The sequence below is a fragment of the Coregonus lavaretus genome (genome assembly GCF_964263955.1).
Source record: "Coregonus lavaretus genome assembly, chromosome: 38".
In the NCBI taxonomy this organism is placed as follows: Eukaryota; Metazoa; Chordata; class Actinopteri; order Salmoniformes; family Salmonidae; genus Coregonus; species Coregonus lavaretus.
This window is the reverse complement of record NC_140025.1, coordinates 5,050,132-5,076,778: the sequence shown is the minus strand read 5'-3', so window position 1 is coordinate 5,076,778 and position 26,647 is coordinate 5,050,132. Positions and strand designations below refer to the sequence as shown.

General features: G+C 45.4%; 2 protein-coding genes across 2 annotated transcripts in view; both read right to left on the bottom strand.

Moving 5' to 3' along the window:
- Window positions 1-3,890, bottom strand: part of LOC311112347 (protein TANC1-like) — a gene marked incomplete at both ends in the record, with an annotated part of 48,257 nt that extends 44,367 nt beyond the window's left edge. The window contains 2 exons of the mRNA XM_084155426.1: window positions 241-459; window positions 3,830-3,890. Of these exons, the coding sequence (XP_084011552.1) occupies window positions 241-459; window positions 3,830-3,890 (280 nt within the window). The remainder of the gene's footprint in view (window positions 1-240; window positions 460-3,829) is intronic.
- A 1,666-nt stretch (window positions 3,891-5,556) lies between these two features.
- Window positions 5,557-26,443, bottom strand: LOC311112350 (plakophilin-4-like; the record flags this gene model as incomplete). Its single annotated transcript, XM_084155429.1, has 20 exons — window positions 5,557-5,829; window positions 6,685-6,752; window positions 6,975-7,106; window positions 9,342-9,462; window positions 9,651-9,928; window positions 10,043-10,193; window positions 14,825-14,998; window positions 15,224-15,412; window positions 15,651-15,768; window positions 15,945-16,128; window positions 16,548-16,761; window positions 17,515-17,647; window positions 18,076-18,304; window positions 18,592-18,771; window positions 21,340-21,916; window positions 22,356-22,540; window positions 23,230-23,373; window positions 23,757-23,794; window positions 24,187-24,308; window positions 26,303-26,443. 20 exons carry the CDS (start codon window positions 26,441-26,443, stop codon window positions 5,557-5,559), a joined length of 3,651 nt encoding a protein of 1,216 aa, XP_084011555.1.
- Window positions 26,444-26,647: the final 204 nt, after the last annotated feature.

Below are 26,647 nucleotides of genomic sequence, written 5' to 3'. Positions count from 1 at the left end.
CTCTACAAAGAGCACACAAGAGCCTGTCAGAACCGTGGGAGCTACAGAACAGAACATGTGATCAATATGCAATGAGCGGGACTCGTCGCTAGGCTAGCAACGAACATAGCAACAAGAACAAGATGACCTGCAAAAAAGAGAATGATTAAAGTATATTCATCTCTGTGTGTGTGTGTGTGTATGTATGTGTGCGTGTGTTCATTAGGAGAACAAAAGCGTGGTGGATGGCTGTTACAGTACCTGGGGACTTGATGCCCATATGTGAGGGCATTATGTAGGAGTGGCGAGGGACCAGGGGCGAGGAAGGCAGGGAGATGGACTCCCCCTTAGCCAGCTTTCCCCTCGGCCTGCCCCTTGAGGGGTGGGGGTGGTGGGAACGGCTAGGCTCCTGGTAGTTGGTCACCCAAGCACCAGCACCCCTTCGTTGGATACTGTGGCTGTGGTAATCAGCGACCACCGCTAGCGAGAGGAGGGGGAGATAGAGTGGGAAAGGTGAGACAGTTTAAAGGGGTCGGAATAGAGAGAGAGAGAGAGAGAGAGAGAGAGAGAGAGAGAGAGAGAGGAGAGAGAGAGAGGAGAGAGAGAGAGAGAGAGAGAGAGCAAATGAAACTGTAATCAATAATAGGGCCTATCAAAAGGGATAATCCACCCCAAAACACTAATTCCTATGATTAACAGTGTTAAATAGCACTAATATGTGAAAACAATATTTTTTGTGAACAAATGTTTTATTTTGTGAAAACCGTAGTGGAAATCTGTTGCAGCTCAAGTCGACTACAAAACCCACAATGCAATGCTCTCTCTCTGGGCTGGCTGGCTAGTTAGCTAGCTAAGTAGCTAATTAGCAAACGTAGCTCCACACAATAATACCAAAGTCAATATCAGCATGTGAAGTAGCTTGCTATCTGTAAAATCGCTTAAACAAACTGCACTATCAATTTAGGAGTCTATCTCACCGAGTTCAACTTGCAGTTCATCTCTGCCCAGAGTGAGTGCAGAGCATGTTGCTATGGCAACAATGGCCCTTTCCCACCTTTCCCACAGACAGGGCGCATTGTGGGATGGTACTTGAAGGAGAAACTGAGTTGAATCATTTGGTACACTGTTTAGATTGAGCACAGAAAAGCATTATGAAATGTGATAGTGTGTTACCCCCTATCTCCAATGACGAGAACCATGTGGCTATGACTCGTTACTACACGATTTCCTGATTTCACAGATGGACCACTTAGAAGTTAAATCTTGGGGAAACATCTTTTTTAACCCACTGATAGAACATAGGCTTTCACCAAATTTATAGGAGTTTAATAATGTTTATTTCTAGGGGTGGGTTATCCCTTTAAACAGGATCATCAAATACATGTTTTGGAGCAATAATATGTGCACGACATCCCTAGCATTATAGACCGGATCTATTCTTGAAGTCTAGTACAGGCTCTTTGAAGAGCGGACCACCTACTGGCAGCCCAGGTCTTTGAGGAAAGTCTGTTCCACTTCTGTCTCCTCTCTATGCTAAATGTAATCACTGCACAGTTGCAATGATGTGCGGGTGCATTGCAGTTACTGGCTCCGCCTGATGCATAGAGTGTAATAATAACACAGTATTAATGGGGCTGGAGTAGTATGTAATGCTACAACAAAATCACATTAAAGCAGTCCATTGAAATGTTGCATGGTTTATACAGTAACCTCATTCCTGTGGAAGACAAGAAGGGAGACAGATGGTCATCTACGTTATATAATGTATTTGAACGACAATCTGCAAGGATACACAGAGCTAAAAAGCAGAATTTACAGGTTATGGACAAAGCCAGCATTACTAGGCAGGGAATTGCTATAACTTGATTATAAGTAGTTGTAAACTCAGGGCTCATAATCATGCTGCAAAGTTTCCATGCTCCTTCTCTGATCCCTCTGAGCGAGCCTCCAGGCCACACACACAGACCACAGCCTTATGGGAAACATATGCTGCTCATCATGTACCCATAGGCTTAGACCAGGGGTCGCCAATTACATTCAGCCGTGGGCCAATCTTTCCTTGAGCGGATGGTCGGGCGACCGGAAAATTGTTATAAATAATTTGTACACTGCAAATTGACCGCAGTAATCCCAAACAGATATAGTATTAAACAAAAAAAGAATAATTTCAAACTTTGATTACATTGGGATACGATCACATATGCTTCTATTTATACGTGGGAATACTTGGGAACAGATTTCCTACATTAAAATCACTTTGAGCTGATTTCCTGGTGATTTTACAGTTTTTTATGTCCAACATCGAAAATGATTAAAAATGTACATGCCATTATTAGCATGGTAGACCACCTTTTGGACTAAATCTAATGATCTAGAAGCATTAATGGTAGCTTTCATGGAAGATGGTAGATGAGACTGACACACTTCTTTGAGTTCTGTAGCTGGCCAACATTAGATGCATTAAATATTTCATGTGCAATATGTTCACTTTGTACCCATATATCTGCAGTGCGTTCTGATTTCGCCCAGACTTCTCTAGGGGTGAACACTCACGTTATGAGATACTGACAACACCCTTATTGTTACCTCACAGAATGGAGCTAGCTAGTAGCTACATAACTACTGGAAATAGGCACGACCCCACAGCGGAAGCACACGGAGCCCAGCATCAATCTGAATAATAGATTATAGCCTACCAAAATAAAGAGGGTTGACTAAAATTATTTAAAACTTGTACGAAAAAGCTATATACTGTAGCTATACACTGAGTATACCAAACATTAGGAACACCTTCCTAATATTGAGCTGCACCCAAGAACAGCCTCAATTCATCAGGGCATGGACTCTGAAAGGTGTTGAAAGCGTTCCACAGGGATGCTGGCCCATTTTGACTCAAATGCTTCCCACAGTTTTGTCAAGTTGGCTGGATGTCCTTTGGGTGGTGGACCACTCTTGATACACACGGGAAACTGTTGAGCGTGAAAAACCCAGCTGTGTTGCAGTTCTTGACACAAACCGGTGTGCCTGGCATCTACTACCATATACTGTTCAAAGGCACTTTTTTGTCTTGTATTCTCACAATATTTTGTCTTGCCCATTCACCCTGTGAATGGCACACATGCACAATCCATGTCTCAATTGTCTCAAGGCTTAAAAATCATTATTTAACCTGTCTCCTCCCCTTCATCTACACTGATTGAAGTGGATTTAACAAGTGACACCAATAAGGGATCATAGCTTTCACCTGGATTCACCTGGTCAGTCTGTGTAATGGAAAGAGCAGGTGTTCTTAATGTTTTATATAGTCAGTGTACAGTATGTCCCTTATGACCAAAAATGTTATTGATCTTTTCAGTATCTTCTTTTTGTGGGTCAGGGCTGTTTGTTTAACCCACTCCAACTTCTCGTGAGTCGTGACACACTTTAGGTCTGAGAGCAACTTACAGCAGTGGGACGCAGCATTCACTCCTTAATTAGGCTAATTGAAATGGCTCTATACTCAAACACCCGGGGACAGAAAATTCAGAGCAGCCAAGTAGCTACCGTCTTCAATTAGGGCGAGTCCTACTAACGTCGAGGATTGGTTTCACTTCGCCAGAAACTATCTCTGCTCCGAGACTGATACAACAGAGACAGTACCCAGATTCCAGAACCATCCCCATGGCTCCCAGAACCGGAAATCCATCAGTAGGCTATCGGTAGAAATTTCGACCCAGCCTTTTATCAACAAAATCAAGTGACACTATTATAGTCAGTGAAAAGGTGTTTGTTCCCTGTGAGTGTCTATTAACCTGGCACAAACTGTAATGGGTGCAGTGTTGTTGATGTTGTTGTTTGTTCTCTTTCTTACCTGGATCCCTCCTGCTCCTCTTCTCCTCTTTCCTACTCCTCCCAAATACTGCTTTGAACATGTTAATCTGATTACAGGGAGTCCTGTGAAAAATAGTAAATGCAAATATATGATTCCTTCTGCAAAAAGTGCTATTGCGGACACATGACCACAGACTCCTAGATGAGGGAACACTAGTCATGGGAAGATATGGATTATGATGAGCCATAACATATCCTCATCAGGCACAGTGGTCTGGAATGAAACCTGACAAAAATGGAAATGTGGAGAATGGTAAAAATGAATGGATGCAGCTCAATGTGTAATGGATTCCAGATTAGCAAAGAAAATTAGACTTGAAAACAAATGCGAGGCACATGTTGAAATCCGTTATTTCATCTATTACTTAAGAATGAATTCATACATGATACAGTAAAAAACGTTTTTTTTTGCAATAACAACTTTGACGCGACACCTTAAGGATTATGTAAACTGTAACGTTAAACAATGTAACGGTTTGTCATGCCCTGATACTTCACGCATCTAGAAGTTGGCTCACAAAACAGCCGACAACCTCACACTTAACAGTACAAGCAAAACATACCTGTTAAAAAGAAGAGTCAAGTTTAGTTCGTCGACGTTTCTTCAAAACAACGCCTTTCCCCCCATAGCTATAGAAATGTTCAATGCATGAGCGGAGCAGTGATCCATCCTCGAAGTTGGTGTTGCTGATGAAAGGCTCTCTCTCGTGCGCTCTCTGGGAGCTGGGTGCGCGCGCCCTCTAAGTGAAGAACGTTTGGATGACAAAAAAAATCACCAACACCTGCAATTCCCATTCCACAGCTGATTTATTTAACCAAGCCTCATTTTCACAACTTCTGAATCTTTTTTAGTGTTATGATACGCTCTTTTTTAATCTTCATACACTTCCATTTGACACATGGCACATCTTCGCCAGTGTTGGACAACATACAACAGGGCGTTTTGGGGGAAATTCACACACTTAAATAAATAAATAAATCATACAAAATTCACAAGACACCATATCATACATACACAGTCTACACATTGAATACAGTAATGTTCTGTAACAACACAGTGTAACAGTTTTTATTTCTCTGTACAAATAGTATTTGACATTTCACAAATATGACTTCATGATATATATTTGGCCAACATACAAATTATTTATTTTACTCAAAATACAAATTCACATTATTTTCCATTTGGCTGTAGTCGATTCACCAAGCCAGTTATTCATTATTTGGTGCCCTTACTATATATAGCTAACATATATTGAACATCATATTAATTTGTATTTTGAGTAAACTATCCCTTTAATGTTTATTTTTACGCAACACTTCTTCAGCACTCTCTCCATTCTCCACATTTCCAACTAAGCGGATGCTTGGCTCGTATCCAACCAACCTCATCATAAAGCCAACAGACCTTTCTTACTGCTGAGAAAAACTAGAACAAACTCTCCTATCATAGAACAAGTTCTTTGGCTGACAGTACACCACTCCAGAAAACAACAAGGTCTTTCCCACTGGAATCACACACACATGAACACACACACATACAGACACACTCATGTTCTTTCTGTCTCTCACATTTCTCTTTTTATCTCACACATACGCACAAACACACACAGATAGACCAACACCTCCTCCCCCACACAGACACACATACAGTATGTAGCTTAAACTGATGAGTCAGTCCATGGTTTCTACACGGTTTCTCCACCCCTACACCCAGGAGTCAGGGGATCCAGTGTACTGGTTAGCCCTCTGAGAAGGCCTCCTCGTGGTGGAGTAGAAGTCCACGTAGTTAGTGGTGTTGGTATTGGATTTCAGTCTGTTAGATTGGGTTGTGTTGTATCTCTCTGTGGAGGTCAGGTCCACTGGCTCGTCCTGGTAAGGCCCAGGCTCCTCCTCCCCGTAACCTTGCGGTGATGACAGATACATTCTGTAGTTGTTGTAAGTATTCCTATCCGGATCGTCGGAGTAGAACACATCTTCCTGCCGGTAAAACAAAAGACAAACTCTTAAGACAAACTCAATCCCTTCAACACAACAAACATGGGTCCTACATGAGAGGAGAGGGACTATTACACACAATCAGTGATGTAGTGGTAAAAATAATAGGTGGTAATCTCTGATTGCAGTCCGCAGTCCTATACTTTCAATGCATTTTTCCAGAAAAGGTGGGTAAACCCTCTTCCAAAATAAATGATTTACCCTGCACTACACCACTGAACACAATGAAAGAACAAACTTTTAAGATACATTTAATCCCTTTAACACAAGAAAGGCTCTATGCGGACTCAGTGGGCACCACTATACCCAATGAAGGACAACAGGGTTGTGTAATCTTATTTTATGTAACAGAAAGAGAATTTAAAGGCCCAGTGCATTCAAAATTGAGATTTTCCTGTGTTTTATATATATTTCCACACTGAGTTTGGAATAATACTGTGAAATTGTGAAAATTATGATAATGCCCTTTTAGTGTAAGAGCTGTTTGAATGACCACCTGAAATTTCAGCCTGTTTCGGTGGGATGGAGTTTTGGAGTGCCCGGTATGTCACCAGGTGCTAAATTCGTTAACAGACCAATACAAAAGAGGGTTCCAAACCTCTCTGCCAATAATAGCTAGTTTTCCCCACTCAGACCACTCCCAGACAGTCCTAGCAAAATTCTTGCTTGAGAAATTGCTCTTTGCTAAGATGCTATTGTCGACTCTTTTTGACACATTTTATTGAAAACAATCACAGTAAGGTACTTAATTGTTACGCAGAAATGATTTGACATTGAGATAAAAACAGCTGCATTGGACCTTTAAGACACCAGAACCACAACTTATTTTTGTCTTACCTGGGACCTAGGATAGTCCTCTCTTGATGGTGAGGAATAGGACCCGATAAAATATGGTGTTTGCTTTTCTGACCATGAAAGTAAAAACAAAGAAAAAAATACAAGCATGAGGCATGGTTAACTCCGTTCATACAACCTGCCTCAAAACCACATCCAAAAATGTAAGTAAATGATATCTTCATCCAACCATGTCTTCAATTCTACTAAGCTGTGTGTATGAAACATTCAAAATATATCAAATGTACACAAAAAATTTACTGGTGAGTAAAAAAATCTTCCTCATGGCTTACCTGTATACTGGTTTTTATGTAAACTGTTGTCTCCATAATATGTATCGAGTTGCATAGATGACTGAGCCCTCTGGTAGTTAGAGCTGGGTCTTCTGATCCCTAACATGGCAGGAGAGGAGGTTGCACTACCACCTGAGAAGACACAATAACGTCAACACAGAAATGAAGCACTGTGGTGGCGACATTTCCATTCATTCAATCAGTCAAATCAACAACATTATACAGTGAGGGAAAAAAGTATTTAATCCCCTGCTGATTTTGTACGTTTGCCCACTGACAAAGAAATGATCCGTTTATAATTTTATTGGTAGGTTTATTTGAACAGTGAGAGACAGAATAACAACAAAAAAATCCAGAAAAGCGCATGTCAGAAATGTTATAAATTGATTTGCATTTTATTGAGGGAAATAAGTATTTGACCCCCTCTCAATCAGAAAGATTTCTGGCTCCCAGGTGTCTTTTATACAGGTAACGAGCTGAGATTAGGAGCACACTCTTTAAGGGAGTGCTCCTAATCTCAGCTTGTTACCTGTATAAGACACCTGTCCACAGAAGCAATCAATCAATCAGATTCCAAATTCTCCACCATGGCCAAGACCAAAGAGCTCTCCAAGGATGTCAGGGACAAGATTGTAGACCTACACAAGGCTGGAATGGGCTACAAGACCATCGCCAAGCAGCTTGGTGAGAAGGTGACAACAGTTGGTGCGATTATTCGCAAATGGAAGAAACACAAAAGAACTGTCAATCTCCCTCGGCCTGGGGCTCCATGCAAGATCTCACCACGTGGAGTTGCAATGATCATGAGAACGGTGAGGAATCAGCCCAGAACTACACGGGAGGATGTTGTCAATGATCTCAAGGCAGCTGGGACCATAGTCACCAAGAAAACTATTGGTAACACACTACGCCGTGAAGGACTGACATCCTGCAGCGCCCGCAAGGTCCCCCTGCTCAAGAAAGCACATATACAGGGCCGTCTGAAGTTTGCCAATGAACATCTGAATGATTCAGAGGAGAACTGCGTGAAAGTGTTGTGGTCAGATGAGACCAAAAGTGAGCTCTTTGGCATCAACTCAACTCGACGTGTTTGGAGGAGGAGGAATGCTGCCTATGACCCCAAGAACACCATCCCCACCGTCAAACATGGAGGTGGAAACATTATGCTTTGGGGGTGTTTTTCTGCTAAGGGGACAGGACAACTTCACCACATCAAAGGGATGATGGACGGGGCCATGTACCGTCAAATATTGGGTGATAACCTCCTTCCCTCAGCCAGGGCATTGAAAATGGGTCGTGGATGGGTATTCCAGCATGACAATGACCCAAAACACACGGCCAAGGCAACAAAGGAGTGGCTCAAGAAGAAGCACATTAAGGTCCTGGAGTGGTCTCCAGACCTTAATCCCATAGAAAATCTGTGGAGGGAGCTGAAGGTTCGAGTTGCCAAACGTCAGGCTCGAAACCTTAATGACTTGGAGAAGATCTGCAAAGATTAGTGGGACAAAATCCCTCCTGAGATGTGTGCAAACCTGGTGGCCAACTACAAGAAAAGTCTGACCTCTGTGATTGCCAACAAGGGTTTTGCCACCAAGTACTAAGTCATGTTTTGCAGAGGGGTCAAATACTTATTTCCCTCATTAAAATGCAAATCAATTTATAACATTTTTGACATCTGTTTTTCAGGATTATTCTGTCTCTCACTGTTCAAATAAACCTACCATTACAATTATAGACTGATCATGTCTTTGTCAGTGGGCAAACGTACAAAATCAGCAGGGGATCAAATACTTTTTTCCCTCACTGTATTTATAAACCACTTGTCAGAAAGTGCTTTACAGTAATTTTGATTTGATTTATTAGGATCACCATTAGCCGACGCCAATGGCGACAGCTAGTCTTACTGGGGCCTGACATATAACGAAAAAGACATTGCAGACAAAATACTTTACAATTTACATACATTTAAAAACATTAACATGTGGTGTGTGTGTGTGCATCTATCAGTTACACATACATGTCAGTACGTACACACAACAAGTAGGTCACATGGGGGAGAGGCGTTGTGCCATGAGGTGTTGCTTTATTAGTTTTTTTGAAACCAGGTTTGCTGTTCACTTGAGCTATATAAGATGGAAGGGAGTTCCATGCATTCATGGCTCTGTATAATACTGTACGTTTCCTTGAATTTGTTCTGGACACAGGGACTGTGAAAAGTCCCCTGGTGGTAACCCGGGTCTAGACCTCAAAGTGCAAGCAGAAGCACAGTGGCAGGGAACAAACCTTGAGAGGAATCAGACCCGGAGGGAAGGTCCATTGTGGTGTGTGTTAATGAGTAGTTTGAACATGATAGTTGAGTGCTCTCACCTGATTGGCGGGGCACGGGGGACATCTGTAAGGTGCTAGTAGGCAGGGTTGGTTGAGACCTGTACCTGTCTCTCTCCAGAGTGGACACAGGAGTGATGAAATGACCGTGGTGCCATCCGTCCTACAACACAGAGATAATAGCTACTCTCAGGACAATGACGTTTTACCTCTGCAAAACTGGATATTAAGGTATTTTAAGCAGAGATCAGTTCAGTTTTGCAAGGTAAAATGGAGCCAAGTCTCCAACTTTTGATATTAGTTAAGCGATTATACCAAAACCATTGACTTGCGAAGACACAGTGATCTGACCTGTTTGTAGAGGGTGCGCAGGTCCCTGTACTGCCACAGCGTGTTGAGGACCTGAGCTGCAGCCTTCACCACCTTCATAGAATACCCCCTCCCCCTGCCCTTACTGATGTCCACCAGCTTCTCGATGCCCCCCGTGTCTGCCAGGGCCTTGGCGTTCTCCATGTTCCTGCTGGTGACTTCGTGGAGCGTGCAGCAGACAGAAGCCACCGTCTCATCAGACAGCAGGGAGGGGCTGCCCCCAGGGAGACGGTTCACCAGGTCCCGCATCGCATACTTTCCTGTAGTGGGGAGACAGGGGACATGAAGGACTTATAAGTGTGTGCGTGTGAGAAAGAGAGAGAGTTTCTGTGTGTGTGTGTAGGTGCGCATGTGCACGTGCGTGCGTGTCTGACCTATAAGTTCCTTGTTCCTGCTGTCCAGGGCCATGTTCCTTAGAGCGGTGGCCACAGAGCAGACAACCCTGTCGTTGTCCATCCTCAGCAGCTCCACCAGGATAGGAAGCCCCTTCTCCTTGCGCACCGCCGCACGGATGTAGGCCGCAAACTGCACACAGGGATTATGATTTCTATTGTATTTTCATTTAACCTTTATTTACCCAGGAAGTCCCATTATGTTATCACAGTCCCGTTATCATGATGTAACATTTCAATAATACCAGATAAACAGTGTAAAGCAAAGCATAACAGACATAACAGAGTTTTTGATCGTAGGTAGGTAGTTGTAGTTAGGTATTGTAGGTAGTTTATTTAGGTAGTTATTGTAGGTTTCCGTAGGTAATTATTGTAGGTAAGTATTGTTTACGGCGGAGCCCGGAGAAAGCACGAGGCTAGCTAGCTAGCGGGTAGCTACTGGTAACGTTTAACAACGGTGGAGAGTTGTTTCCAATGTTAATGTGCTAGCTAGCCAACGTTTAATTTTTGCTGCGTTATGAAAGGAACTAGACACGGACACGAATTATCTGTTTAGTGTGTTAACACACTATTGGTAGTTTGTTGTAACCAAGTATTGGTGCTAAACTGTGTGTTATTGGATGCTAGCATGCTAGTTAGCTATGGCGTCATAGTTAGGCATCGTGGGCTGTTGTGGGTAGTTACTGTAGGTTAGCATTGTTTTTCGGCGGTGCCGGGTCTAGCACGAAGCTAGCTAGCTAGCCGTTCTTCAAACAAAGTCAACACAGTGGCCATTGCTAGCTAGCCAACACGACCAGCTAACTGTACTGTAGTAGCTAAATACAATATACTTATGCTAGCTAGCCAACGTTTAATTATTGCTGCGTTATGAAAGGAACTAGACACGGACACGAATGATCTGTTTAGTGTGTTAACACACTATTGGTAGTCTGTTGTAACCAAGTATTGGTGCTAAACTGTGTGTTATTGGATGCTAGCATGCTAGTTAGCTATGGTGTCATAGTTAGGCATCGTGGGCTGTTGTGGGTAGTTACTGTAGGTTGGCATTGTCTTCGGTGTAGCACGAAGCTAGCTAGCTAGCCGTTTTTCGAACAGAGTCAACACAGTAGCCATTGTGTGCTGTACTGTGGCAGCTAAATACAATATATTTGTGCTAAGCTAGCCAACGTTTAATTATTGCTGCGTTATGAAAGGAACTAGACACGGACACGAATTATCTGCTTAGTGTGTTAACACACTATTGGTGGTTTGTTGTGACCAAGTGTTGGTGCTAAACTGTGTGTTATTGGATGCTAGCATGCTAGTTAGCTATGGTGTCATAGTTAGCTAGCTGAATAAAGTGGGTTGAGTCTACTCCTTTAAACATTGAACCGCTGTGGTTCACAACAATTCGGATTTCTAAAGGTGGAAGTTGGGAGAGTTTTTGTTCGGGTGGTTCAGTGAAACAATTATAGTTTCTGAGGTGGAAGTTTTGGTGAGGGAGGCCCTGCTCTCTCTTCTTCCAGATGTTTAGTTCATTTCATTCCGATCTCCTCTGCATTATTGTAGCCATTTGCTACAGCCTGTCAACTATGCCTCTGCCTATCCCTGTTCTCTCCTCTCTGCACAGGCTACACAAACGCCTCACACCGCGTGGCTGCTGCCTCTCTAACCTGGTGGTCCCTGCACGCACCCCACACCTGGAGTTCCAGGTCTCAGGCAGCCTCTGGAACTGCCGTTCTGCTGCCAACAAAGCTGACTTCATCCCAGCCTATGCTAACCTCCAGTCCCTCGACTTCCTGGCGCTGACGGAAACATGGATTACCACTGAAAACACTGCTACTCCTACTGCTCTCTCCTCGTCTGACCATGTGTTCTCGCATACCCCGAGAGCATCTGGTCAGAGGGGTGGTGGCACAGGAATCCTCATCTCTCCCAAGTGGACATTCTCAATTTTTCCCCTAACCCACCTGTCTATCTCCTCATTTGAATTCCATGCTGTCACAGTCACTAGCCCATTTAAGCTTAATATCCTTGTCATCTATCGCCCTCCAGGTTCCCTTGGAGAGTTCATCAATGAGCTTGACGCTTTGATAAGTTCCTTTCCTGAGGATGGCTCACCCCTCACAGTTTTGGGGGATTTCAACCTCCCTATGTCCACATTTGACTCATTTCTCTCTGCCTCCTTCTTTCCACTCCTCTCCTCTTTTGACCTCACCCTCTCACCGTCCCCCCCTACTCACAAGGCAGGCAATACGCTTGACCTTATCTTTACTAGATGCTGCTCTTCTACTAATCTCACTGCAACTCCCCTCCATGTCTCCGACCACTACTTTGTTTCCTTTTCTCTCTCGCTCTCCTCCAACACTACTCACTCTGCCCCTACACAGATGGTAATGCGCCGCCGCAACCTTCGCTCTCTCTCTCCCACTACTCTCTCCTCTTCCATCCTATCATCTCTTCCCTCTGCTCAATCCTTCTCCCTCCAATCTCCTGATTCTGCCTCCTCAACCCTCCTCTCCTCCCTTTCTGCATCCTTTGACTCTCTGTGTCCCCTATCCTCCCGGCCGGCTCGGTCCTCCCCTCCAGCTCCGTGGCTTGATGACTCATTGCGAGCTCACAGAACAGAGCTCCGGGCAGCGGAGCGGAAATGGAAGAAAACTAAACTCCCTGCCGACCTGGCATCTTTTCACTCCCTCCTCTCTACATTTTCTTCATCTGTTTCTGCTGCTAAGGCCACTTTCTACCACTCTAAATTCCAAGCATCTGCCTCTAACCCTAGGAAGCTCTTTGCCACATATTCCTCCCTCCTGAATCCTCCCCCCCTCCCCCCCCCCCTCCTCTCTCTCTGTGGATGACTTCGTCAACCACTTTGAAAAGAAGGTTGACGACATCCGATCCTCGTTTGTTAAGTCTAATGACACTGCTGGTCCTACTCACACTGCCCTACCCTATGCTTTGACTTCTTTCTCCCCTCTCTCTCCAGATAAAATCCTGCGACTTGTGACTGCAGGCCGCCCAACAACCTGCCCGCTTGACCCCATCCCCTCCTCTCTTCTCCAGACCATCTCCGGTGACCTTCTCCCCTACCTCACCTCGCTGATCAACTCATCCTTGACCGCTGGCCATGTCCCTTCCGTCTTCAAGAGAGCGAGAGTTGCTCCCCTTCTCAAAAAACCAACACTCGATCCCACTGATGTCAACAACTACAGACCAGTATCCCTTCTTTCTTTTCTTTCCAAAACTATTGAGCGTGCCGTCTTTAGCCAACTCTCTTGCTATCTTTCTCAGAATGACCTTCTTGATCCAAACCAGTCAGGTTTCAGGACTGGTCATTCAACTGAGACTGCTCTTCTCTGTGTCACGGAGGCTCTCCGCACTGCTAAAGCTAACTCTCTCTCCTCTGCTCTTGTCCTTCTAGACCTGTCTGCTGCCTTTGATACTGTGAACCATCAGATCCTCCTCTCCACCCTCTCCGAGCTGGGCATCTCCGGCGCGGCTCACTCCTGGATTGCGTCCTACCTGACCGGTCGCTCCTACCAAGTGGCGTGGCGAGAAGCTGTCTCCGCACCACGTGCTCTCACCACTGGTGTCCCCCAGGGCTCAGTTCTAGGCCCTCTCCTTTTCTCCCTATACACCAAGTCACTTGGCTCTGTCATATCCTCACATGGCCTCTCCTATCATTGCTACGCTGACGATACACAACTAATCTTCTCCTTTCCCCCTTCTGATAACCAGGTGGCGAATCGCATCTCTGCATGTCGGGCAGACATATCAGTATGGATGACGGATCACCACCTCAAGCTGAACCCTGGTAAGACGGAGCTGCTCTTCCTCCCGGGGAAGGACTGCCCGTTCCATGATCTCGCCATCACGGTTGACAACTCCGTTGTGTCCTCCTCCCAGAGTGCGAAGAGCCTTGGCGTGACCCTGGACAACACCCTGTCGTTCTCCGCTAACATCAAGGCGGTGACCCGCTCCTGCAGGTTCATGCTCTACAACATTCGGAGAGTACGACCCTGCCTTACACAGGAAGCGGCACAGGTCCTAATCCAGGCACTTGTCATCTCCCGTCTGGATTACTGCAACTCGCTGTTGGCTGGCCTCCCTGCCTGTGCCATTAAACCCCTACAACTCATCCAGAACGCCGCAGCCCGTCTGGTGTTCAACCTTCCCAAGTTCTCTCACGTCACCCCCCTCCTCCGCACACTCCACTGGCTTCCAGTTGAAGCTCGCATCCGTTACAAGACCATGGTGCTTGCCTATGGAGCAGTGAGGGGAACGGCACCTCTGTACCTTCGGGCTCTGATCAGTCCCTACACCCAAACGAGGGCATTGCGTTCATCCACCTCTGGCCTGCTGGCTCCCCTTCCTCTGCGGAAGCATAGTTCCCGCTCAGCCCAGTCAAAACTGTTCGCTGCTCTGGCACCCCAATGGTGGAACAAGCTCCCTCACGACGATAAAGTAATCCTTCTACCCCCCCCCAAAATTGTAAAGTGGTTATCCCACTGGCTATAGGGTGAATGCACCAATTTGTGAGTCGCTCTGGATAAGAGCGTCTGCTAAATGACGTAAATGTGCCCTTGAGCAAGGCACTTAACCCTAATTGCTCCTGTAAGTCGCTCTGGATAAGAGCGTCTGCTAAATGACTAAAATGTAATGTAAATGTGTCGTGTGGGTTGTTGGTCTCTTGCGAAATAGATTTTATCTCAATGAGACTCAATCAGATATCTTAATGAGACTAACCTGTATAAACAAAGGTTACAATGAAAAAAAGTTGTGCACCTTCCAGTTTCCAGCGGAGAGGTTCTGAAGGGATCCGGCGGAGCCCTCCAGGGTGGCAGGGTTGGAGCTCTCTGCCAGCAGGCTGAGGTAGGGCTTCACCACGGCCGGGTGCCACAGCATCTCTGCCCCCCGCGGAGGCTTACCAAACCCCGGGATGGGCCCAACGCCGTCCCACTGAAAACATAATGAAAAGCAAGAGGCTGAGCGAGATAGTCAGTCAGTTCTAATCAAATCTTGGAGGAGAAACACCATAGAAGGGAAGGAACTTTGAGAGAACGTATCAGCGATGTGTCTTAGCTATTGTTATGTGTTAATTCTAACACATTTCCAGGCGCCTTTATCATAGGTGTCGAAGTGTGACTCAGCCAAGGAAAGTGGATAACCCCATACTATACACACCTTATCATCCAGCCAACTCCTCTTCTTCTTCCTCTTCTTGCCCCAGCAGAGGTAGTCTAGGTCCTTACCGGGGGACCCGTAGCCCAGCAGGGCATCCAGCTCCTGAGTCCCCAGCAGGCAAGACGAGGGCATCTCTATCTCCAGACGGTAGGACAGGTTCCTCAGAGTACACACACAGTTCTCCACAATCTGGGAGAGGAGGGGGAAGCATTTCAGTGACGCACACAATACACACACACACACACATATACACACACAAAGGGGGTAAAATCAGGAAGTTTAAGTTGGGATAGCAGAGATGGATGGGCAGAAACTGAGTGAAGATGGCTGGTCTAATTCTGGATAAAGTAGAGGGGGTTCAGGCAGGTGAGGTGCATGTCATTGTTTCTGGACTAGCCTAAATGTACTACTCTTATAGTAAGCCCACCTTGCTGTCGAAGTCAGAGGTGTGAACACAGGCCTTGAGGACATAGAGAAGGGAATCCACCAGGCCCTCACAACCCCTCAGCTGACCCCTGGCCTCCTCTCCTGCTGAACTTAGGTTCCTGTGGCAAAACACAGCAGACAGGTCAACAATACAACCACATAGACAATACATACAGGTTTACAGCCACATGAACACACACACACACACAGAAGAAGAAAGCCATTTAGCAGACGCTTTAATCCAAAGCGATTTACAGTCATCGGATCTTACAGGGATGACTTCCTCACTCCTCACCTGAGGCAGCCGGTGGTGTTGCGCAGCAGGAGAGAGGAGTGGAACTTGAGCTTGGTCTCCTCTCGGTAGTTGGCGCTGCTCCAGCCGGAGTGGGGGATGACCACAGTGTTGGTCAGGGTTCTCAGAGCGTCCCTGATGATGGTCATCTTGACCGCGTCGCACGACGACAGGTTCCACAGCACCCCTAGTGGTAACGGGGGATAGGCACAGATGTAGTGAGCAGAGGACACGTGCTGAGGTGCGGCCATAAGGTTGTATCCTGTCATCCCTCACTTGATAATGCAGAGATAGGCAAGAAATACTGTATCAGCAAGCAAACATATATATAGATCTAGACCCCTCAAACTCAACTCTGGACCTCAAAGCCAGTTACACTAAGTTGTTTCATTGTTCCCCTCTAATCAGGGACTGATTCAGACCTGGGACACCAGGTGGGTGCAATTAATGATCAGGTAGAACAGAAAACCAGCAGGCTCCGGACTTCGTAGGGTAAGAGTTGAATACCCCTGATCTAGACAGTCATAAAAACAGGCAGACAACTAAAACAAACAAAAAAAGGAGACAGACAGACAGACAGACAGACAATGAGGCAGAGAGACGTACCAGTGACCAGCTCCCTGACTTCGTTGTCGGTGGTCTTCCTCAGCAGTCTGAGCAGAGCGGGGATGCCACCAGAGTTCCTCAGGGCCACCTTGTTGTCGTCTGTAGCTTTGCCATAAACCAGGTTCCTCAGGGCTCCGCAGGCACTCTTCTGCACCTCCACAGCCTTGTGGTCCAGCAGGTCCACTAGGTGCTGGATACCTCCCAGGTGACACACCTGTTAGAAGAGGGTCAAGGTCACACACACCTGGAGCTGACAAAACCAAAAAGGTGTAATCAATAACACTGTTATTTAAGCAATAAGGCCCGATGGGCTGTGGTATATGGTCAATATACCACGTCGAAGGGCTGTTCTTAAGCATGACGCAACGTAGAGTGCCTGGATACAGCCCTTAGCCGTGGTATATTGGCAATATACCACAAACACACCGAGGTGCCTTATTGCTATTATAAACTGGTTACCAACGTAATTAGAACAGTAAAAATAAATGGTCATACTAGTGGTATACGGTCTGATATACCAGAGCTTTCAGCCAATCAGCATTCAGGGCTCAAACCACCCAGTTTATATTCATGTTTTTAACACTATCCTTTATATTAATTCACCTTTTACTGCAGTGGGCTAAATCAGGGTCACACAGAGTGATTCTTGGTAGTCTTAAACAAATCTACTTTTAAACAAAAGTATACACCTCATACACATGGTTATGGGCTTTAAAAAAAGAAGACAACTGTACCATGTCAGATATAGAGTTGAAATGTATTACACTTTGAGTTTGCATACCAATATTACACTTTATATACATCACAGAAGACTGAAATATAACAATACCGTTTGAAAAAAAGTAATAACATTCCACCCATGAGGGCACTAGAGGGAGATTTGGTCATTTGACTGCAGAAAAGGGCTATGTGTTTGTGCTTTCAAATCCTCTCTAGGGAAGGACTGTTTGATCAGGCATCATGTTACCTCCACTTTGATGCGGTTGTCTCCGTAACACAGGTGCTGGAGGTAGGCTGCAGCGTTGGCCTGGACAGAGGGGAAGTGATGCTGCAGCATGCGGATCACCTCAGGAAGCGCGGGGTCACGCCATGAAAACTCCCTACAGAGGGTGGGGAGGGAGAGAGAGAAGGAGAGAGATGAGAGGGAGAGAAAGAGATAGAGGGAGAGAGATGGGGGAGGGAGAGAGAGATAGAGGGAGAGAGATGGGGAGAGAGGGAGAGAAAGTGAGTCTAAAAGCAATTTTCAATATATCGCTTCCATCATCAATGACACATCAATAAAACTCACATTTCATAATCTATACTGTATATTCTTATTGTGTACAGTATATATTTACAAACATTACTATTTTTCTTATTTTTTATTACTTATTGTGTATTTTTTTTACTGTACCGTTTACACCCTGTGTCCTGCGGACATGAACAATAAACTTTGATCTGAATTCATAAATAACATGTCAGGATGTAATCATCGCGTGGCTCGACGTGTGTGTGAGTGTGTGTGTGATGGTGCGTCGTGTATTTGTACCTAGGGTCCTTCTCTATACTGTCTATGGAGGGGGACCTTGTGGCAGCCCTGTCAACCAGACCAGAGTGCCTGGAGAAAGAGTTCTCATTGGGCCCCTGTCCCTGCTGGGAGACCCTGTAGGGGTCTGCGTATGACCCTGCGGTGTTCAGCCCATAGCTGCTTCTTTGGTACGCCAGGGTGCTGCAATGGCTTGTGGTCCTCTGGAGGGTCCGCTGAAGGTTTGCCGCACCTGGGAATACAAAGACACGGATACATTCAGGATGGGGCGTAGCCTAGACACACACACACACACACACACACACACACACACACACACACACACACACACACACACACACCTCTCCGCTTTGAGTCTGTTTAACTGCATCTCCAAAGATGTGTCTTAGAAAAGACAGCCCACATATGAATATCGTGTTGACTGTAGATTACAAACTAGTTATAACACACTGTGCAAGACTCTGGTCCCAATGGCCCTAGCCATGTGTAGTTGTGTCTGCTGGTAGTGTGTTGCAGTACCTGTGAGTGTCCTGTAGATAGCGCTGTGTGATCCGTGGTGGGTGTGGGTGGGACTGTGATACAGGGGGCTGTGGAAGGCTCTGTCGTCGTAGACAGGCGTGATGTGGCAGTCAGGAGACATGGCCATCCTCATATCCTGGTCCAGTGGGCTGTGGTGAGTGGCGTAGGAGCTGTGCAGACCTGGACACACACGCAGCAGGGGAACATTAATTGGCTTTACATTATTTACACTGTGTCAGCTGTCAAGATGGGCTTTGAGGACAATGTTGTTGGTGATGGAATGTGGAGAAACGTGGTTAAATTCTTCATCAACCCTTAAATCAAAAATAATATTACAATCTGTAATCAGTTGTGTTGTATGTTGGTTGTGAATGATTAATTGTAGGCTGCTATACAGTGTGAGAGTAGATCTATGTTCATGGTTGAGGTTGATGTAAGTGCTTTAGTATTTAGCATTTATTAGGATCCCCATTAGCTACTACCAAGGCAGCAGCTACTCTTCCTGGGGTCAAAACAGGGTTAAAACAGTTACATCACAACAAAACAGCCTACATCATAAATAAATCAATACAACATACAATACATTATTACTCTAATATTACACATTTACAATATAAAATCCACAATTACAATGTGTGTGTAGAGTGCGTGTCTCTTCACAGTCTGCGTTGTGCCGTCGGGTGGTGTTTTATTCGTTTTTTTAAATCTGATTTTACTGCTAGCTTGAGTTACCTGATGTGGAAGAGAGTTCTATGTAGTCATGGTTCTATGTAGTACTGTGCGTTTCCCAGAGTGTTCTGGACTTGGAGAATGTGAAGAGAACCCTGGTGGCATGTCTTGTGGGGTATGTATGGGTGTCTGAGCTGTGTGTTAGCTGTTTGAACAGACAGTTCGGTGCTTTCAACACGTCAATACCTCTCACAAAGACTAGTAGTGATGCAGTCAATCTCTCCTCTACTTTGAGCCAGGTGAGATTGACATGCGTTCTTGATACTAGCCCTCCATGTACATTTAAGGGCCAGCCGTGCTGCTCTGTTCTGGGCCAACTGTAATTTGCCTATGTCCTTCTTTGCAGCACTTGACCATATAACTGGGCAGTAGTCCAGGTGTGATGAAACTGCAGACCTGAGTTGATTGTGATGTCAAAAAAACAGAGCAGAGCTTTATCACAGACAGACCAATCTTAGCTAACGTTGCATCAATATGTTTTGACCATGACAGTTTACAATCTAGGGTTACACCAAGCAGTTTAGTCTCCTGTACATGTTCAATCGCCCCATTATTCATTATAAGATTTAGATAAGGTTTAGGGTTTAGCGAAAGATTTGTCCCAAATATAATGCTGGTTGAAGTGACCACACCAATATAAGAGTGCATCTTGGATGGTTGCAGTCTATTGTTGAACCTCTTTTGAAAGCTCAACCTATTGAGATATACTGTGCAGTAAAGGCCTACGGCCAACAAGAATCCCCTGCATCACTCTGCTTCAGTGTAACGAGCTGTAAAAGGCAACGCTTTATGGTTCTCCAGGGCGCACTTGATTCACTTTGCCAATAGGCTCCTTTCGTTTGGCCCTGTAAAATAGATGGAAACCAATCCATGCTGCTTTGTCATGTTTTACCAAACAACACCCCCAGAGCAGAGCAGTGCTCTGAATGACTCTGGTTATGCCTCAAATTTCACCCTATTCCCTATATAGTGCACTACTTTTGCCCAGAGCCCTATGGTTAACCTTTGAACAAGGGATTTATAAAACAGGGCTATGTGGGTCAGTAGGCTAGGCTCATTGATATGATGCGCTGCAGGATGGATCAGGATACAGGACAAACACATCTCTCTGTCACCAACACTACAGATCTAGTATTTAGTTCATATCATCCCTTTCACACAGAAACCAATGGACCTCTACAAAGCTGAATCGATTCAGAAAGACAAGTTCTCTGCACGGAAATCAGAAGAGAGCCTGGTTCCGTTTGACCCTTTTCAAGTATATTTTTCCTACCCTTTAACCAGCATAAATCCTTACTTGCTACATCAATTTTTGGACTTCAATTACATTCATAATAAATACATGATACTGTATATACCCATTGATTCTTGAAGAATACAACTTAAATAAATGCCTCATGAACTTAGTTCAATTGTTTTAGACCCCAAAATATAAGCTTGTTATGCTCCAATGTTTGTAAACAAAGTAAATGTAAATAAACACTGTATAGCAGGGTTCCCCAACTGGCGGCCCACCGGGGATTTGATTTTAAATCAGTTCCAAAGTATTCCGACGCATAACAGAGATACTGTATATGTGATTGCATATAAATGTAAGCAAGGTTTGAAATGATTAGGTTTTAGTCAAATATTAGATCTGTTTGGGCTTCTTGCGGTCAATTTGCAGTCTAAAAATTATTTGTCATTATGTTCCGGCCCACTGACCATCCGCTCAAGAAAAAATCATCCCGCGGCTGAATCTAGTTGATGATCCCTGCTGTATAGCCTTAAAACATGGTTAAAACTATTATTCTGATGGATCGTCAGTCCTTGCATACATAGCGCTTGCTTTGAATTTGAGAGTGGTTAAAGTTATCCAGGCCTATCCCTATTGTTACCAAAGCTAAGGCGGGGTGACTGCTTTGTTATTGTTTTAATTAAGGATTCCAGCTTTAAGTGCGTGTGTGTGTCTGTGTGTATGCGTGAACGTGTGTGCATGTGTGTGTCTGTGTGCGTTTTGAGTCCTGCTGTATGACTAACCAGTGAGGCTGTCAGGGCGTGACAGGGGCAGCGCGGTCCTCTCATAGAGCCCGTAGGCGTCATGTCCGTAGTGGAGAGCCTGGGTCTGAGCCCCCTGGCGGGGCAGTGTGGAGCCGTAGTGCTGGGGAACAGCCGTCATACAGGACCTCAGAGGAGAGCCAGACAGCCCCCTCCCCTCCACCAGAGACAGAGTAGACCCCAGGCACCCGGAGATACTACCCGTCGCCTGGTGAGGTGAGGTGGCATGACTGGCGCTGCCTGGACGGGGGCTGGTCCGGAGAGGGGAGTCGCCGTTCCCGTTCCTCTGGTGGGTGGGGGAGTAGGGAGAGGTGGCGCGCTGGAAGGAGGGGGTGGTGCCTGGACCAGGCGGGGAGGAGGGGGGCATGGTGGTCCCGGGGAAGATGCTGGCGAGGGGTTTGGGCTCGGTGAGTATGGGTGAGCCGTAGGCGCTGCCGCCCTGGGAGGTGCGGAGAGAGACCCGGGACGGGGACACGGCGCCCCCCACACCACACACAGGAGACTGGCCGCGGGAGGGGAGGGAGCCCATCCTCCTCATCACCCGCCCTGACGCTGAGGCCTGGGATAGGAGGGAGTAGGGTGAGTGGGGGAGAGATACCGGATGTCAGAGAGTGGGGGAGAGATATGGACAAGGCACGACACACAGGAAAGCCAATTCAGTCCTTGATACCTATGGATCTTTAACCTTGCGTTATATACAGTTTGAGTAGGTTAACTATGATAATATATAAATAGGCAGGCATTTAAAAGGTTATATCATATATATAGATATATATGTTGGCATATAAATAGGGCCCCTGTAGCTCAGTTGGTAGAGCATGGCGCTTGCAACGCCAGGGTTGTGGGTTCGATTCCCACGGGGGGCCAGTATGAAAATGTATGCACTCACTAACTGTAAGTCGCTCTGGATAAGAGCGTCTGCTAAATGACTAAAATGTAAAATGTAAAGATTTTGTCCGTCTCTACACAGTAGAGTTGGGTTAGTGTACATTAGCTACCTGTGCAGAGGCCTGTCCCTCTGCCCGGGAGCTCCTGCCGTGACCGGGGCTTCCCCTGGGGCCGCTGCCTGACAGCACGTGTCTGGGCTCTGACAGAACCACATTCTCTCTGCTCACACTGTAGTAACTCATGCTACTGTCCTGGTATCCACTATCTGCATATGACGTCATATGGGCCACAGATCCTGTGAGAGGGTAGGGGAGGGGTAGAAGCGAGGAGAGGGGGGATGTAGGAGAGAGAAGAGGAGAGAGAGGGGAGGGAGGGTGGAGAGGAAGCAGAGGACAGAATTACGTTTGAATGATGGATTGCCTTATTGATCTTTATGTCTATTTCAGAACTAGGCTACATAGTGAATGAGCATTTATGCAATCGATACATTCATAATCAATACAGCATGCCATGGTATGTAAAATATACGTTTCCATTTAAATAAATATTGTCATTAAGTTATAGAATGTGCCCGCTTAGGATGATATACTGTTTATTGTGCATAATATGGCCAAATGAAGTCTGTTGTTACATTAGTTGTAAATGTTGTCTTAATATTTAATAAGTAAACCATAACTACGTTATATACTGTATGTTGTGTCGCAGTACCTGGTATACTTTGATGTTATTCCACAGCTACATTTTATTTCAAATAAGTTTCTGCTTTTTTATTTCAAAGCATTGTCAGTTGTTGTTTTTTTTTTCCAAAGAATTTCAGCCTTTTCCGCTTTTTGATGTTAAATCATTCCTTTTGAGTTAAAAAAAAATTCTGCCCAGCAGATTTCATCTAGCCCTAAACATTCTATATTCTCCATGCTAAATCTAAACTGCAAAACAAGAAGAAGAAAAAGTCAGATGAAAAAGAGGATGCAGGAAGTAACAGACCCTCACTGTCATGCAGGGATGCCCTCTCCGGTTCAGGGAGGTAGAGTGACCCGTGACCCTGATCAGCTCTGAAGAGACGGGAGGGTGACTGATGAGAGCTGTCCATTACAGCAGCCCGGTGCTCTCCCGTACCAGACACATCTACTGAGGAAAACAAGATGGCGTCACGTCAACCGTCCTGTGATCGCTATCAAGATTGCTTCAACTCACAGGACGTTGGTGGCACCTTAATTGGGGAGAACGGACTCGTGGTAATGACTAGAGTGGAATTGGTGGAATGGTATCAAATACATCAAACATATGGTTTCCAGGTGTTTGATGCCATTCCATTTGCTCTGTTCCTTATTATGAGCCATTCTCCCCTCAGCAGCCTCCTGTGGTGCAAACGTAGCTTATCTCAAAAGCAGTTTATGATAGCACTCGCTACATACCTTTGTACTTGTGCTACCTTTGGGCAACCCTATGGGTGTCTTTACAATAGGATTTCAATAGGGGTCAATATGATTTGAATATGGGAGAAGCTGTACCTGTGGATCTCCAAGCAAAGGACTTCTCTGATGAGTCACTGTCAAGGAGAGAAGGTAGTCAAATAATGGAGGGAAGGGATGGGGCAGGACAGGGATGGAGAGGAGATGAGAGTTAGATCAACATGACAGTTTACAATGTAATCCTGTGTGTGTATTTGTGTGTGTGTGTGTGTTTGTGTACGTGTGTGTGTGTTGCATGTTGTGCGTTCAGTGAGCTTGGATAAAGGCATTACTGTAGCTACTTATCATCAGTAGCTCCATGTAGGTGACATGCTGATAGAGAAACAGGGTCAGTGCTCTCTCTCTGTGTGTGTGTGTGTGTGTGTGTGTGTGTGTGTGTGTGTGTGTGTGTGTGTGTGTGTGTGTGTGTGTGTGTGTGTGTGTGTGTGCGTGTGTGTGAGTGTGTGTGCGTGCGTGTGCGTGTGTGTACCTGCTACTGGCATCATCATCATCGCCAGGCGACTCAGCTCCCAGCATGCACCTCTCCAGTTGACTGGCGACGATCTGACGCTCCTCCTCCAGCTCCCGGGTCAGACGCTCAAACTGGAGCTCCTACGGCAACACGGAAGGGACAAATGGTAGAATCATACTCGCCGAATGACATTTTCTTTCACTGACAACAACTTCCATTGTGTTAACAATAACCAAGGTACACAGCCTTTGGCATGCTCGCTCTGCGTCGATTTTAGAGCATTTTGACGTTTGACCTGTAAAATATTTATGGTCCAAATGAATAAGTCAACAAAAGAGGCTTTGTGGCATTAAGGTCAGAGCTACCCAGAAACATCAGTCCGATTTCATACTGAACAGGGACGGGTCATGTGTTTCTTAATGTGTTTGTTACAAGTGAACATTATTATAAGAAGTCAATTAAAAACCCTTCAGGGCTACAAATGTCTAAAATGAGTATCTAGACTATGCAGACTTTATAGGCCATGAGGTGAGACTAACCGCTAAATGATTAAGCGTCATCACTTGGAAGCAGTCAGTGCCACAGTGGCAGCCAGCCACCAGCTTGAACAGGATGGGCTCTTATCAGGATGGGGTCCTGCCAATGATCCCTCCTCCCATGCCAAGCAGTGCCAGGTTGTGTCTAGTACTGTACCAGCTGACTGGTGAACTGGAGGGGTCACTGACTGACTGCCCATTGTCAGGGGGTCACAAACACAAAGTGTCTCTGTCTGGTAAATGGCGTCGACCCCAGAGTTTAGATCCTGTCTACACACACTACTAGAGAGAACCAGATGACACACTGTAATCCTGCAATCACACAGGAAAGTCAGCCAAAGACAGAGTGAGTGAGTGCAACACACACACAGTGCACACACACACAGTGCACACACTCACTCACACCAGAGAATTACTGGGCTCAACCAAGCACATCACACAAGCAAACACACACAGGGCGTAAACACACACACAGTAAATACAAGGGGGAAAACCCAGCAACCCACATACACTCCCTGACAGCTGTCTTAACTTCAACAGTTTGCAGCGCATTAGGGACCTCAGTGAAATACACGCTAGGCCTAGTGCTTTAACTCCACCTCCAGATCTAGATTAGGATAGAGATGGGATGGACCATTCCAGGAAAACTAAACCAGCGGGGCACAGTGTCCATCCTACATACTGGTACCAAATATTCCGTGACAACAAGAAAACCGTCATTCTATTTCTATGGATAAGACTTCATTCTTACTAGAATGTCTTATTGTCTTGGGACTTTTGACACTAACATGGCACTGGGTTTGCCCACTCAGCATACTGTTTGCTACAGCAACTGATGGACTCCTATCACTATTCACTATGAAAATGCTGATTTTGTACAGATTATTACTGTGGCTCATCATACTACTACAGTTAGCTGACCTCCACACTTCTGCTGACTCTTTACAAAATTTGACAGAATTCAAAAGAGAGAAACCCATTAGAAAACACTCAGCCTAAAGCTTTAGGGGTCGAATTCCATCAAAACAGCATTGCCATATTTATGCAGCAATACAGTCTACGTAAAAATAAAAATAAAGAAGAAAAAATATTCATTTTTTAATCTAAAAAATACAAGAAGATCTTGAAAATCTCATCAGGAAGACAGTTCCAGCTTTCAGAATAAGACGAAAATGAAAAATATTAATTTGCAGTTTTATGACGGGTTTGATTAAACGTCTGGAATATTGTGTGACATTCACATTTTTCATCACTCATTTCTGTACTAGCACTCAGGAGGACACAATTGTGAGGTAGCCTACACTGTAAATCTGTAAATCATTTATCTGTAAATACCCTGCTTTCCCACAATTCTGATTGAGCGACAGTCTCAGAAAACACTGCTTGATCAAAGGAGGTTATCTCCTTGTGCATTCTAGCATCTCTAAATGCATAACATAACAGCAGAAGGGAAACGGGAAGGGAGGGGGTGATATAAAAAGAGAGATGGAGAGGGAAAGAGACTCATAGAACTAGAACGAGATGGGGAGAGGCATACCTACTGCGAGAGAGAGAGGGAGCGAGAGAACGAGAGGAGAAAAAGAGCGAACTAAACATACCTGTTCTTTGACGGAGGCCAGTAGGTTGTTGGTAGTGGTGTCTGCTTGGCTGTGCCCGCTCGGTCCCTCTCTGGCCGCCACAGACCTTTCACCTTCCCCCTCCTCCCCCATCTCCGCTGCCCGTTGCTCCGGGGATGGCATCCTCCACCCTCTCTGCCCTTTGGAGACATGCCCAGTACACATTACACACACAATATGTTACTGTCCAGCACTAAAACCAAACAAGGATTGCAGTGCATGGAAGGCCCAATTGCTTGCTATGTCATTTTTCTACCTATTGGCAATGCATGCACTACCACCAATGTGACAGGCTGAGAAGCACTGCACAGCACTTCAACTAGAAGC